The sequence below is a fragment of the Leptodactylus fuscus genome, chromosome 6 (assembly GCF_031893055.1).
Source record: "Leptodactylus fuscus isolate aLepFus1 chromosome 6, aLepFus1.hap2, whole genome shotgun sequence".
NCBI lineage: Eukaryota > Metazoa > Chordata > Amphibia > Anura > Leptodactylidae > Leptodactylus > Leptodactylus fuscus.
The window spans coordinates 162802006-162817624 of NC_134270.1; the positions used below are offsets into that span (position 1 = coordinate 162802006).

The 15619-nt window shown below is 49.3% G+C and overlaps 1 protein-coding gene across 2 annotated transcripts; it reads right to left on the reverse strand.

Annotated features, from left to right (window-relative positions):
- Positions 1 to 268: 268 nt before the first annotated feature.
- LOC142208973 (agmatinase, mitochondrial-like) lies at positions 269 to 11589 on the reverse strand. 2 transcript variants are annotated; one of them, XM_075277886.1, is made up of 7 exons: positions 11250 to 11589; positions 5009 to 5211; positions 4879 to 4927; positions 2470 to 2665; positions 2114 to 2293; positions 901 to 985; positions 269 to 676 (listed from the first exon to the last, which is right to left on the reverse strand). In XM_075277886.1, the coding sequence occupies exons 1-7, from the start codon at positions 11546 to 11548 to the stop codon at positions 603 to 605; spliced, it is 1086 nt and encodes a 361-aa protein (XP_075133987.1). In that variant the 5' UTR covers positions 11549 to 11589; the 3' UTR covers positions 269 to 602. The 2 variants fall into 2 exon arrangements, with proteins under 2 accessions (XP_075133987.1, XP_075133986.1); XM_075277885.1 differs by lacking the exon at positions 11250 to 11589 and adding an exon at positions 5921 to 6620.
- Positions 11590 to 15619: the final 4030 nt, after the last annotated feature.

The window sequence follows — 15619 nt, forward strand, 5'->3', positions numbered from 1 at the left end:
CGACCTGCGCCTGGACACGGGGATAGTTATCAGCTGTAATTTTTATTCTTTGCTTCTTTAGTGAAATATAAGTTGGACCTTTATTCACCTTAAGATCTTGAGAGAAATGAAAAACACGGCGTCTTAGGGGGACAGAAGAGTCTTGTAGGAGGAGACTGATGGGTAATTAATGATCACAGCTTGTTATCTTGTATCTTATAATTGTATCTAGCGGACATATCCCATTGTGTACTGCCAATGGACAACAGGAAAGTAGTCACAGATCTGCAAGGAAACGTTGGTGGAGTTCCTCTTTAATAATCACATCTTATACATTGTGATCTTGTATATGCAGAGTTGTCACATAATGGGCGGAGCTCTGACTACCTTCATTACTGAGTAGGAATAAATGGATCTGTGTCTTTGATTGTATTGGATCTCGGGAATGATTTCACAGGGGAATCGGAAATCTTGGGGGTGACCTGGCTCTTGCGTGGAGATCACATTGCAGTTGCAGCTACATTTCTTTGGGTGCTGAATCAGTTCTTAGACCAGGTGGTTTGCTGGGAATGATTGTATTTGTGTCCTCACCGTAGCGCCCCCTGCTGTTTGTCCTGCCATGATCAGTAGTTTCGGACTCCAGGCAGCGCACACAGCATTTCGAACAATAAGTTGGCGCCCGTCAGCGCAGTGTTACCTGGAAAAGAGATAAAACATATAGTTATATCACAGAGCAGGAACACGTAGCCATGTGCTGCCTCTCCTGACAATAACTGGAGTGCTGCCCCCTTCTGGTCCAGTGCTTGTATATTGAGCATGCTCTGCTGCGGTGCATTGTGGTAGACGTAGTGTTATTAGGGTATATAACGTGTTATGTCAGGAGTGTATGACGCTGCTCCTTCTACTATAGGAGTCACTCACCTGACTGATCGTACACTGGCGCCACTTCCACCAGGTCACAGCCCACCAGATTCAGGCCACGACTTCCCCGGATAATCTCCAGAGCCTGATCACATGATAGACATACATGAAATGGTCAGTGACTGCACCGCACAGGTCATACATGTCATATGGTCATATCACAACACCCTGCTACAGAGAGTCATGCTCCAGATTTTTGGATCTCCAGTCGTAGTCTAAGAAATTCAGTGTCTGATGATTTTTTAGCTCTGATCCATAAGGACAGGACTAGGATTAGTGATTCCAATGTCGCTGCATTGTGTATTGGCAGCAGCACTTCACTGGCCATGTGCGGTCTTGTTCATCAGCACCTGCTCACATGGCCTATTTGCAGCTCCGTCACATTGGTGGGAATTGAGAAGAGTTGCAATACCAAGTACAGCCAGTATACAATCTATGGCGCTGTGCTTTGTAAGCAGGACAGAGTCTGCAGCATTGTTCTGGATGTTGTGCTGGTTTTACAGCTGATCAGTGGGAGTGCTAGGTGTCAGACCCCGCTGATCTCATACTGTAGACCTAGCCTTAGGATAGGCTGTACACATTTTAGTCCTGGAAAGCCTTTTACACTGACTTAGTCCCTCCCTTGCTTTATACTACAGCTCTGCTTGTTCAGATTTGTGGCTGCTTGCAAGCTCTGCAGGAACTCAGGCTGAGTTTGCATCTGCCTTGAAGTCTCCATTTGGAGACTCCGTCACAGTGACTGATGAAAAAGTTTAAGCTTTTCGTTTGGTGGTTTCAGTTTAAAAGAACGGACCCTTGATGGATCCCATTATAATCAATGGGCTCTGCTGGGCACCATTTGTATCTTGTTATGTCCATTGTTCTGGTCCTGGGGTGCAGATGTGAACGTAACGTAAGCGCATGGAGTGATGATTGCTATTACAAGAAGGGAACATGGTTGTGGACTAGAGGAAACCGAGTCACTATTGAGATGATCAGGGATGTGCTGGCCATAGACAAATGGGAGGAGCCTCTATAAGGGAAAATGCCATATAGATGCCTGGATACATGCCCATCCCAGCTAACACTATAGAACTGTCTTATTTGCCCATAGCAGCCAATCACAGTGCAGCTTTCATTTAGTATTCTACTCCTGAAAAATGAAAGCTCCTCTCTGATTGGTTGCTATGGGACACCCAGACTGAATAAACGTGCCCCGTTGCTTGCATCTTACCTGGTGGGTTGTCAGACCACCGACCTCCGGGGTCCCTGTCCCAGGGGCAAAGGACGGGTCAATTCCATCAATGTCGAAGCTGAGGTAGACCGGTTTATCTCCCATTTGTTGCCTGACTTCGGACATGAGCGGAGCCAGAGACTTGTACCAGCAATCTTCAGCAGGCACCACCCGGAAACCCTGCAAGATATAGGAGACTGATGATGTCATCAGAGAGCGGCAACCAATGTGTGCGGCCCAGCTGGTTATAGCTTATACTCTAGTCACATCCAGAGCTGCATTTCACTACCAGCTCTAGGTGTGACTAGAGTATAACACTAGGGATAACCTCTTATATTTGAAGGTTTCTCTCTTACCTGCTCCCTGCAGAAGCTGTAGGGATCGGGGCTGTAGGATGAACCGCGGATCCCGATCTGTACAACCCGCTTACAGTCCAAGAGGCCTTCCTCCACACAGCGCCTGAATGGGGTGCCATGGTAGATCTTCTCCCCCAGCGCCTGCTCCCCAGTGTCAGTGTGAGCGTCCACATGGATCAAGCCGACAGGTCCGTGTCTGGTACCAACAGGAAACTTCACGTAAGCAAGTCTAAGGCCGGGATTACAATATGCAGCGTGGTTTTATATATAATACTAGCAGTTACCTGCGACTTTGTCTGCAGGTTGGCTGTGGCGCTGAACCGCTTATATGCACGCAATCGCTGATCCAGTTTCATGTCCCCCCATGTCTGCCCCCAGTTTCATGTCCCCCCATCTCTGCCCCCAGTTTCATGTCCCCCCATCTCTGCCCCCAGTTTCATGTCCCCCCATCTCTGCCCCCAGTTTCATGTCCCCTCCATCTCTGCCCCCAGATTCATGTCCCCACATCTCTGCCCCCAGTTTCATGTCCCCCTATCTCTGCCGCCAGATTCATGTCCCACATCTCTGCCCCCAGATTCATGTCCCCTCCATCTCTGCCCCCAGATTCATGTCCCTCCATCTCTGCCCCCAGATTCATGTCCCCTCCATCTCTGCCCCCAAATTCATGTCCCCCCATCTCTTCCCCCAGTTTCATGTCCCCCCATCTCTGCCCCCAGTTTCATGTCCCCCTATCTCTGCCCCCAGTTTCATGTCCCCCCATATCTGCTCCCAGTTTCATGTCCCCCCATCTCTGCCCCCAGTTTCATGTCCCCCCATCTCTGCCCCCAGTTTCATGTCCCCTCCATCTCTGCCCCCAAATTCATGTCCCCCATCTCTTCCCCCAGTTTCATGTCCCTCCATCTCTGCCCCCAGATTCATGTCCCCTCCATCTCTGCCCCCAAATTCATGTCCCCCCATCTCTTCCCCCAGTTTCATGTCCCCCCATCTCTGCCCCCAGTTTCATGTCCCCCTATCTCTGCCCCCAGTTTCATGTCCCCCCATATCTGCTCCCAGTTTCATGTCCCCCCATCTCTGCCCCCAGTTTCATGTCCCCCATCTCTGCCCCCAGTTTCATGTCCCCCCATCTCTGCCCCCAGTTTCATGTCCCCCCATCTCTGCCCCCAGTTTCATGTCCCCCCATCTCTGCCCCCAGTTTCATGTCCCCCTATCTCTGCCCCCAGTTTCATGTCCCCCCATCTCTGTCTCCAGTTTTGTGCCCCAGTGTCATGCTGTTCTCTTTCCTGCAGTTTATCTGTCCCCAGTTTCATAGGCCCCTTAGATTATGTCCCCCTTGGATGTGCAACACAAATAAATAGTTGTACTCACCTTCCCACGCTCCCTCACCGCTCTCTCACTCCACTGATGCCGGCACCCGCAGGAGTCTCCGGGGCCGGCGTCTGGTTGCTATGACAGCTGGAAGCCTTGCGCTGGCTCCCCGGCCTGTCAGTGTTTCGCTTCGATTGCAGACTATGGCAGGTAGACTGCAATGGAAGCGCCGGTTTTATGCAATGCACTGCATAATACCGGCGCCTCTATTGCAGGCTACGCAGCCAAAGCTGCAATAGAAGCGCAAGACTGACAGGCCGGGGTGACAGCGCAAGGCTTCCAGCTGTCATAGCAACCAGACGCCGGGCCCGGAGACTCATTCGGGTGCCGGCGTGGAGAGGAGACATGGCTGCACCGACGGATGACGTGTTTAGGGGGAATGTGGTTGATCCCTGGGGACACCAGCTAGGACATCGACCTGGGGACACCCCCCCCCCCCCGGGAAATTCCCCCCCCAACCCGCTGCACTGACCTGTTAAGGGGATGTGTCGGGTGCAGCAGCTTCCTCTTTAGCCGTGGGATGCCGCCATCTTCCTCACTGTGTCCCTGCTCAAGCGGCACGCCCACATGTAGCCCCAACGTATGGTGCTGCAGCCCCGGCTCCATAGCCCACCCACACTCAGCCATGCACCAATAGGAGGTGCGTGCACAGACCAGCGCTGGCGGAAAGCCCGCTGCTACAGCCGAGCCGGAGGGTTCTTTGGAAGGTGACGGTGGCGATTTGGGGTGAGTGACCCACATTTAAAGTAGCCTATCCTTCCTTCCTGGCCAATATGTGTGTGTGTGGCTGTGATTGAGGAACAAACATCCAAACAGCCAAACTCACAAACATCCAAACACACATACTTTCACCTTTATAATATTAGTAGGATACACGTTTAGGCCCGGTTCACATCTGCGTTCGGGTTTCTGTTCAGGGACCCCCCAAATAGAAACCTATACGCATAAAAATGCGCTTACCTAAGGAAACCCACAGACCCCATAGACTATAAGCACTTGTGCTTCATACAGTGGATGGTTTTCAGCAGCAGAGGGGTCACTTACTTCTCAGCCACAGCCTGCAGGATGGGGTAAGTGATGGTGTGATCGCCTCCTGCACAAAAAAGACCAGACATAAGGAATCACCATCATAATACCAAGCCAGAGATATCCCTCCAGTACCCGGCAGTGTTACCCATGGTTAATGGTATACATCCGGCCGCCATGATCTTCTGGTAGGCCTCTCGAATCCTCCGGCAGCTGTCCTTGAGATCATATAGATTAATGTTGACATCTCCAATATCAGCCACCATGAGGGAGTCATATGGTGCTGCCTTGGTGGCGGCATTGTATCTCCGTGCCATGGATGACTCGGCTCTCATGTATCGTGGACCAAATCTGGTGGTAATAATGGAATTCAGTGATAGCTTAACAAGTTTAGATACAACAAACTGTATTACACATGGTAGGCTTAGATACAATCGACAGGATTACCTTGATAGGCTCAGATACAACTATTTACACATGATTGGCTTAGATACATTAGCTCAGATGACAGCATCATATATAATAAGCTTAGTATTACACATAATGGGTTTAGGCCTCATGCACATGGCATAGTGTGCAGCCCAAGGCTCTTCCAGGGGTTCGGCTGCTCCGATCTGATAATAGAGCATGTCCTATCCTGCACCATAAAAAGCACAACCTCCTGAAGTTAATGGAGGACAGAAGACACTCAGATCAAGTAAGTGTCATCAGAGAGCCTTCCTTAAATATACATAACATCTCCCCCCCCCCTCCCGGCCTGCACCTCATGTGCACCGCTCAGCAGACAGTATCACACTTGATAGGCTTAGATACAGCAGCTCAGCAGATGCTATTACACATGACAAGATTAGATACACAGCTCTGCAGACAAGGTCAAACATGATAGACTTATATACAGAGATATAGCAGACAGTGTAAGTCTCTTCCACCACTAGCTGCACCTGAGGTCTATGAGGTGATGGCCCCGTAGCTGCGGGGCCTCCTAGTGGCTGCTATTTCAGCATGTTACCCTTGTTGTTACCCCATAATCCCTACATATAACCCTCTGCTGTGTCCTTGCCTTGCTCCGGGTCGGTTGGAGGTGCCTGTATCCAGGGGGACCCCAATATAGGCCGCATTCAGCCCCTCCGCAGACTCCTTGTAGGGCAGACGCTGCATAGTGCAGATCCCAGCCGGTCGGGCCACTTCTTCTGCACTCAGAGGGACATTAAACCTTGTATCTGATATCCAGCGCTGAAGGGGGGACTGGAGCCTTCTGCCCCCACAAAGTGACCCCAAAACTGAGCGCGAGGCCCATCGTAGATGCATCTTTTGGCTGATTGGAGTTGGGGGGCAAAACCCAGTCCCCTGGGAGACGGCTCTGGTGGCAGCTCTGCTGAATGCGACTACTTTAGCCATGTTGAACACACTTGTCCCAAAGTTCAAGGTACAGCCGTCTTTCAACTCTTGATCTCCTCCCCTCTGGTGACTGCTGCTAAAATCCTACTCCCCTCCCCTATTTTAAGGCTCCTCCAGTCTCCTGGATTATTTTCAACAGCTTCTGCCAAAAGCTATCTTATGTGTACGGCCAAAGAAACCTGCAGCTACAGGGGAGCAGAGCAAGTGATACAGAGTGACAACTCCCCCCGCAGGCAGAAGTATGAAGTGTGCTGTAACAGGTGATACAATGTGAGAGCTCCCCCTGCAGGCAGTAGGATCAATTGTACAGTAACAGGTGATACAATGTAACTGAGCGTATTGAAAGGATATATATTCACTTCTATGTGACAAGGCTGGAATTACATCACACGGTTACTATAGACCAGGGGTCTCAAACTCGCGGCCCACAGGCCGCATGCGGCCCCCCGAACAATTTTGTGCGGCCCGCACAGGCCTAGGGACGCCGGATCCGAGTTGAATACATTGCGAGATGATTATATCCACTAGCCGCTACGTTCCGGCTAGTGGACATATAGGCGCGATGTGATGACTAGTGAAACTGCAGAGCGCGGTGGGGGAGCGTTGGATGGTGAGTAGAAGTGTTTTTTTGTGTGTTAAAGAGGACCTTTCACCATTTTGCCCACAGGCAGTTCTATATACTGCCGGAAAGCTGACAGTGTGCTGAGTTCAGCGCACTGTCGGCTTTCCCGATGTGGGCCCAGTGTGAAGAGCTTACGGTCTGGTACCGTAGCTCTTCTATGGTCAGAAGGGAGTTTCTGACACTCGCGCTATACTGTGAGAGCCGGGAGGAACTCCCCCCTCCCTGATAATGCTCGTCTATGGACGAGTACTGCGAGCAGAGGGAGGGGGCGTTCCTCCCGGCTCTCACAGCACAGCGCGATTGGCTGTGCTGTGAAGAAGGACGTCTCTGACTGAGTGTCAGAGACGCTCTTCTGACCATAGAAGAGCTACGGTACCGGACCGTAAGCTCTTCACACCGGGCCCAGATCGGGAAAGCCGACAGTGCGCTGAACTCAGCACACTGTCAGCTTTCCGGCAGTATATAGAACTGCCTGTGGGCAAAATGGTGAAAGGTCCTCTTTAAACATTGAAGTGGAATGAAGGGGCTCATGACACTGGGGGCAGACGAAGGGAGGGGGGGAGAACGGCATGACACTGGGGCAGAAATGGAGGGGATATGAATCTGGGGGCAGAGATGGAGGGGACATGAATCTGGGGGCAGAGATGGAGGGGACATGAATCTGGGGGCAGAGATGGAGGGACATGAAACTGGGGGCAGAGATGGAGGGGACATGAATTTGGGGGAAGAGATGGGGGGACATGAATCTGGGGGAAGAGATGGAGGGACATGAATCTGGGGGCAGAGATGAGACATGAAACTGGGGGCAGAGATGGAGGGGACATGAATCTGGGGGAAGAGATGGGGGGACATGAATCTGGGGGAAGAGATGGAGGGACATGAATCTGGGGGCAGAGATGGGGGGACATGAATCTGGGGGCAGAGATGGAGGGGACATGAATCTGGGGGCAGAGATGGAGGGACATGAATCTGGGGGCAGAGATGGAGGGGACATGAATCTGGGGGCAGAGATGGAGGGGACATGAATCTGGGGGCAGAGATGGAGGGGACATGAATCTGGAGGCAGAGATGGAGGGGACATGAATCTGGGGGCAGAGATGAAGGGGACATGAATCTGGGGGCAGAGATGGGGGGGGACATGAATCTGGGGGCAGAGATGGGGGACATGAATCTGGGGGCAGAGATGGGGGGACATGAATCTGGGGGCAGAGATGGGGGGACATGAATCTGATTGTTCGGTCAAATTCGGTTAAATATTTACTCTAAATTGTGCTAAGATTAAGTTAAATAAAGCTGTGGCCAATCCCACTAACCAAAATATAACGGTGTCCGTGTTATTTGGGGTTTTAGGGGGCGGCCTTACTTATTTATGGCTTTAGGTGCGTTATAGGTCCCAGCAGTCATGTTCATAAGAGAAAAGAACAGAATGTGAAAAGGACTGCTTGTAAGAGAGGAGGACAATATGTGAGGAGGACTGCTAGTAGGTGAGGAAAGTATGTTAGTAGGATTGCTTGTAGGACAGGACAGTTTGGAATGTAGCATTTGTGGACACTTGTTGACAAGGCTGTGGAGTCAGTAGGTCAAACCACCAACTCTATTTTCCCACAGTCCCGCTCCACCTCCTGTACTGACTCCTTCAGAAATGGCTGACAGCCTTGGTCAGTCAGAAGCGGCAAAGATCCTCTAATTCATTAAAAAGTCCTCTGTCACTGGTAGCCGCTGTATTACTGCATAGACATCTATACTATACAACTGAAGTCAATGGCAGCAATATAAATATGCAGCTAGCACCCCCTGGTGGTGGTTGTCAGAAGCCTTTGCAAATACATCTCATAAGTTCAGGTAGGGCATGCGGCACTGTCTCTATGGAGATTTTATACTGTATCTTTACCCCTAAGAAACATGAAATAGTGATCATGGGAGACTTCAATTACCCTGACATTCATTGGGAAACCCACACAGCCAAGAGTAAAGGCTCCATCAAATTTTTATCCTCTCTAGCAGACAACTTCATTGCCCAGCTAGTAGAAGAAAACACGAGAGGAACATCCATTTTGGACCTAGTCCTAACCAACAAAGAGCACATGGTTAAGGGACTACGGGTAGCAGGGACACTAGGATTCAGCGATCATGCTATACTTGAGTTTGGGGTTGCAAGAAGAAGAAGACCTGAGAAGACACAGACTTCAAGGCTCGACTTTAGCAGGGCAGACTTCAAGAGCCTGAAGGCAAGGGTTAGCAGAATTCCATGGTGCAAAATTCTTAAGCACAAAAATGCACATGCAGGGTGGGAAATCTTCCGTAGGGAAATCATTAAAGCACAGGAACTAACAATACCTAGAAGGAAGAAAAATGGGAAGCACCTAAAAATATCAGGATGGATGACCAAAAAATTACATAACCTGCTAAAAAGGAAACATACAAAAAGTGGAAGATGGGAACTATACCTAAGGAAGAGTACACAGCAGTCTGCAGACTCTGCAAGACAAGCATCAAAGGAGCTAAGGCTGAACACGAATTGAAGCTTGCAAAAGAGGCAAAGAGTAAGGTAAAAGGATTTTGGGGTTATGTTAAAAGCAAAAGAAAAGTGAAGGAGACCATTGGAGTCCTGAAGAATGACAAAGGAGAAACAGTTAACATGGTGGAACAGCAGGTGGAGCTACTAAATTCATATTTTGTATCCGTCTTCTCCTAAGAAACTAATGGAAATATCAACATTAATGGTGATGGAGATGAGGGGAAGGAGGACTCCAAGCTGACTATAAGCAAAGGTCTGGTAAGAGAGCACTTAGCCAAGTTACAGGAAACCTAGTCCCCAGGACCAGATGATTTACACCCTAGAGTCCTGAAAGAGATAGCAGAGGAAATAACAGAACCCCTTGCTATAATCTTCGGTAAGTCATGGGAAACAGGAGTGGTCCCTTTAGATTGGAAAAGGGCAAATGTTGTCCCCATCTACAAAAAGGGGAAAAGGAACGATCCAGGAAATTACAGGCCGGTAAGTCTGACCTCGATAGCAGGAAAAATCTTTGAGCAAATTGTCAAGGAACATTTACTTCAGTACCTGGATAGGAAGGCATTAATTAACCAGAGCCAGCACGGCTTTATGACCAATAAATCTTCTCAGACTAACCTGATTTCCTTCTACAACAAAATCACTGAATGGTTGGACCAAGGGAATGTCGTGGACATAGTATATCTTGACTTCAGTAAGGCATTTGATAAAGTATCACATAACCTTCTTATTGAAAAAATGATTAAGTATGGCTTTGACAAAAAATCAGTTAGGTGGATTCACAACTGGCTTAATGATCGGGCACAACGAGTAATACTAAATGGCTACACATCGAACTGGAAGAAAGTCAAAAGCGGGGTGCCGCAGGGCTCTGTTCTGGGCCCAGTACTTTTTAATATCTTTATAAATGATCTGGACGATGGAATTATTGGGGAACTCGTAAAATTTGCAGATGATACGAAGATAGGAGGAATAGCCAACACTAGAGAGGAGAGAGAGTGTATTCAAAAGGACTTAGACACACTGGAACAATGGGCTGAGGCCAACAAAATGGTATTTAACAGGGACAAATGCAAAGTTCTACATCTGGGTAACAGAAATGTAAAAAACATATATAGTATGGGAGGAATAGAACTAAGTGATAGCATAGGGGAAAAGGACTTGGGCATAATAGTAGATCACAAATTCAACATGAGCCAACAGTGCGGTGCTGCTGCAAAAAAGGCTAATAAAATTCTGGGATGTATTAAGACAAGCATTGAATCTAGATCAAGAGAGGTCATTATTCCGCTGTACTCTTCCCTGGTCAGACCACACCTGGAATACTGTGTACAGTTCTGGGCGCCTCAATTCAAGAAAGACATCGATATATTGGAGCAAGTCCATAGAAGAGCAACCAAAATGGTGGAAGGTCTGCAAACCATGTCCTATGAGGAGCGGCTAAAAGAACTGGGATTGTTTATTTGCAGAAGAGAAGGCTGAGGGGAGATTTAATAGCAGTCTACAAATATCTGAAAGGTAGTCACAGTGCAGAGGGATCTACCCTATTCTCATTAGCACAAGGAAGTATAAGAAGAAATGGGATGAAACTAAAGGGAAAGAGATACAGATTAGACATTAGGAAAAACTTTCTGACAGTGAGGGTAGTGAGAGAGTGGAATAGGCTGCCACGGGAGGTGGTGGGCGCTCCATCAATGGAAATCTTCAAGCGGAATCTGGATAAACATATGCTGACATGATTTAGGAAAACCTGCACTCGCAGGGGGTTGGACCCGATGGCCCTTGAGGTCCCTTCCAACTCTACCAAAAAGAAAAGAAAAAAAGAAAAGATGTAACCCCCTGCTGTGTCCTTGCCTTGCTCCGGGTCGGTTTGAGGTGCCTATATCCAGGGGGACCCCAATAAAGGCTGCATTCAGCCCCTCCGCAGACTCCTGGTAGGGAAGACGCATCATAGTGCAAATTCCAACAGGTCGACCCACTTCTCGAGAATGCACAGGAACATTAAACCTTGTATCTGATGTCCATCGTTTAGGAGGAGACCCCAGAACTGAGCGGGAGCCCCATAGTAGATGCAGTTGCTGTGTGCATGGAGTGAGGGGCCCCTGGGAGACGGCTCTGGTGACAGCTCTGCAGAAGGCGATTACTTTAGCCATGTTTAGACACTCGTCCCAGAGATCATAGTGCAGCTATTTCTTCCTGGTGCTGTTGTGATCTCCTCCCTTCTAGTGACCTCAGCTAAAATGCTTCTCCCCTCCCCTAAATAAATCCATTTCCTGGCCGTGGGAAGATTTTTAACACTATGTGTTGCAAGCAAAACATGTGGCTACAGGGAGGTAGCACAAGAGATACAATATAACAGCTCACCCTACTGGCAGAATTAGGAATTGTAGTAACAGGTGATACACAGTAACATCACGCATTGGAAGGACTGGGCAATCTCTTTGCAGCTACTCAGGTGGAGAGCACATGTAAGATGGTGGACGGTATCTTCCTTTGTGATGTCTCCCTTCCACTATATAATGCTTACGCTAATCCTTGCTTAGCAAGCAGCCATACTGCTCTCTTCTCAGAGAAAAACAAGACTACTCTCTTCTCAAAGATTTGTTCCATCTTGGCAGATGATCATATCAGCTTCATACAGGCCTTCTTCATGTCTCCTGACCTCCGGGCTCCACCACTCTCCAGAATTGCACAAAAATTGCCATTGTTATCGGCAGCTGCCAGAAGACCGCTCCGGCTGAAACCATGGAAGGTCGATAATGCTTCCAAGTATAATATCTGTGCTCTCCCATTTGAACCAGGAAGGCTGATCGGGAAACAGCTGGATGAAATTATTGAGGGGCTGGAGGACAGTAAGGGAAAATCCCTTCCTCAGTCCTACAGAAGCAGACCAGGAACATCATCCCGTGGCAGAGGTTCCCAGCGCCAATCGTCATCCAGGCCACAGTGTAGAAGAGCAGGCTTTCAGTCCAGAGGCTCTGGACGCCGTTTCTCCAAGCAGGAGCCAAAGAAGCCCTCCTTTTGACAATTATGGTATCCCTCCAAGGGAGAGATCCGCACCTGTTGGAGGGCGCCTACAAAAGCTTCTCCCAGCCTGGCGCCAAAACATCCAGGACCCTGGACACGGATATCGCATAGATTTCGTGTTTCCTCCTCGCGCCAGGTATATCGCAACCCGCTCTTTTTCAAGACAAAAGCAAGCGAGCCTGGTAGAAATGATTCAAGAATATTTGGACGAGGAGGCTCTGGAGCCAGTCCCGATGGAAGAGAGAGGCGCAGGCGTGTATTCTCAAGTCTTCCTGGTGCCAAAGTCATCAGGGGGCTGGAGGATGATAATCGACCTCAGGTTCCTGAACCAGTTTATTCGCAAGTTACACTTCCGAATGGAAACAATAAAGTCAGTGATCGCCTTTCTCCAGCCCGGCGATGTTCTCGCTACATTGGATCTCAAAGATGCCTATCTCCACATCCCGATCTTTCCTCCTCACAGGAGATATCTGAGAATAGCTGTTTTAATGCATGGCCGGCTATGTCATTTCCAGTTTGTGGCTCTACCGTTCGGCATCACCTTGGCACCATATGTCTTCACGAAAGTCATAGCTCCCATCGCCGCCTGTCTCAGGCTTCAAGGACTGTTTATAGTCCCGTACTTGGACAACTGGCTGTTAAAAGCCCACTCAGAGGAGTTGCTAAAAAGCCATCTGCACGTCACCACCACTCTCCTGCAGAGCCTTGGCTGGATAATCAATTGGGGCAAATCAGACGTGGAACCCTCTACAAAGAAAAACTTCCTAGGGTTCGTTTTGGATTCCGTCCAGATGACAGTGTCCCTTCAGAGGAAGGAGAGGATCAGAGTAGCTGTCGTACAGCTCCATCAGAGACGCCAGGTGTCGATCCGAGCAGCTATGAGAGTTCTGGGTCTTATGTCCTCCTCTGCGGAGGCAGTCCCGTGGGCAATCTGACACATATGCCCTATACAGAGTGAGGTCCTCAAGTTGTGGGACAGCAGCCCTCTGAGTCTGGATTCACGTATCCATCTATCCCTCAATACCAGTCAGTCACTTGGATGGTGGATCCATCTAAAAGACGGAAGGTCCACAGTCCAGCCGGTCTGGATCCTGTTGACAACGGATGCATCTCTTACCGGTTGGGGAGCCCATCTAGATGAGATGTATGCAAGAGGGATTTGGAATCGGTCAGAAAGGACCAGATCCTCCAATTGGCGTGAGATCAGAGCCATCTACCTAGCACTTTTACATTTTGCCCCCTCCTTTCGGGACAGGGCAGTGAAGATACGCTCAGACAATTCAACCGCAGTCCTCTATCTGAACAAGCAGGGAGGTACCCGGTCACCTGCCCTTCTGAGAGAAACAGATCTCATTTTCTCCTGGGCAGAGAAGAATCTTACCCATCTAATGGCGGTTCACATCAAGGGATCCTTGAATGTGATAGCGGATCAATTAAGCCGGGGTCTGACGGTGTCAGGCGAGTGGTCCCTAAACAAAGAGATTTTTCACCGAATAACCGAGATGTGGGGAATTCCAGAAGTGGACTTGATGGCCACCAAATACAATGCCAAGGTGGAGAGATTTTGTTCCCTCTATCTGGAGGACGATCCCTTGGCAGTGGATGTCCTGTCGATTCCATGAGGTTCAGGCTGGCATACATCTTCCCTCCGCTTTCCATGATACCAAGGGTATTGATGAAACTCAGACAGGAGCAGGCATCAGTAATTGCAATCATTCCATTTTGGCCAAAGAGGGCATGGTTTACCCAGCTCATTCAGATGAGCCGAGGGATATATTGGAGGATCCCCCCACAGCACAACCTGGTCACTCAGGGTGCCAGAGTATGCCAAGATCTCAACAGGTTCAACTTGACAGCCTGGAAGTTGACCGGTCCATACCTGGACTAGAAGTATTACCTTCAGCCATCCAGAATACCATAGCTCACTCTAGAGCTCCAGCCACTAACCAGGCCTACCTCAGGATCTTCAATATCTTCAAGACCTGGTGTACAGAGAAACAGGTATCTCAGGATAGCCCTTCTATACAAACCATTTTGGAATTCCTGCAGGATGGGCTGGATAAAGGCCTTACACCGGCCACATTGAAAGTACAGGTAGCTGTCTTATCAGCCTGGCTGAATAGGCGTCTAACCCAGAACATCTTCATATCCTGGTTCCTTAAGGGGGCAACCAGATTAAGACCTTCTATAACAGTGGTTTTCAACCTTTCTAATGCCGTGACCCCACAATACAGTTCCTCATGTTGCGGTGACCCAATTCAGTTTGGAACACAGGTCCATAACGGCGTGCGTTCCAGCTGAATAGCGCTGCTGCATACAGTAGCGCGGCTTCTCATTGGCTAAACTCATCGGAAATATGTATTTTCTGATGGCTTTAGGCATACCTCCCAACTTTTGAAGATTAGAAAGAGGGACAAAATATGCGGCTTTTATGTTGACTCCACCCATTCTCATTCATTTTTCATGAGCTCCCACACAGTATAATCCTCCTACAGTCCTACCCGTACATTATATGTCCCCTTGCCATCTCTCCCCCAGTTTCATATAACCCCTTCATCTGCCCTCAGTTTCATGTCCCCCCTCCATCTCTGCCCCCAGTTTCATGTTCCCCCATCTCTGCCTCCAGTTTCATGTCCCCATCTCTTCCCCAGTTTCATGTCCCCCCATCTCTGCCCCCAGTGTCATGCCGTACCCCCCTTCATCTGCCCACAGTTTCATGTCCCCATTTCTTCCCCAGTTTCACGTCCCCCCATCTCTGCCCCCAGTGTCATGCCGTGACCCCCCCTTCATCTGCCCACAGTTTCATGTTCATCTCTTCCCCCAGTTTCATGTCCCCATCTGTTCCCCAGTTTCATGTTCCTCCATCTCTGTCCAGAGCTTCATGTCTCTCCATCTCTGCCCCCAGTGTCATGCTGTACCCCCCTTCATCTGCCCACAGTTTCATGTCCCTCCATCTCTGTCCCCAGTGTCACGCCGTTCCCCCCCTTCATCTGCCCCTTCATCTGCCCCTTCATCTGCCCCTTCATTATGTTCCACCTTAATGTTTAAAACAAAAAAAAACCTCTTACACTCACCTTCCAACGCTCCCCCGCTGCTCTCTCCGTAGTCTTGCTCACTCATATAGTTGTAGGCGCGATGTGACGTCATCACATCGCAGCTACACATACAGAAGCCGCAGCGCAGCGTTAAGGCAGGAG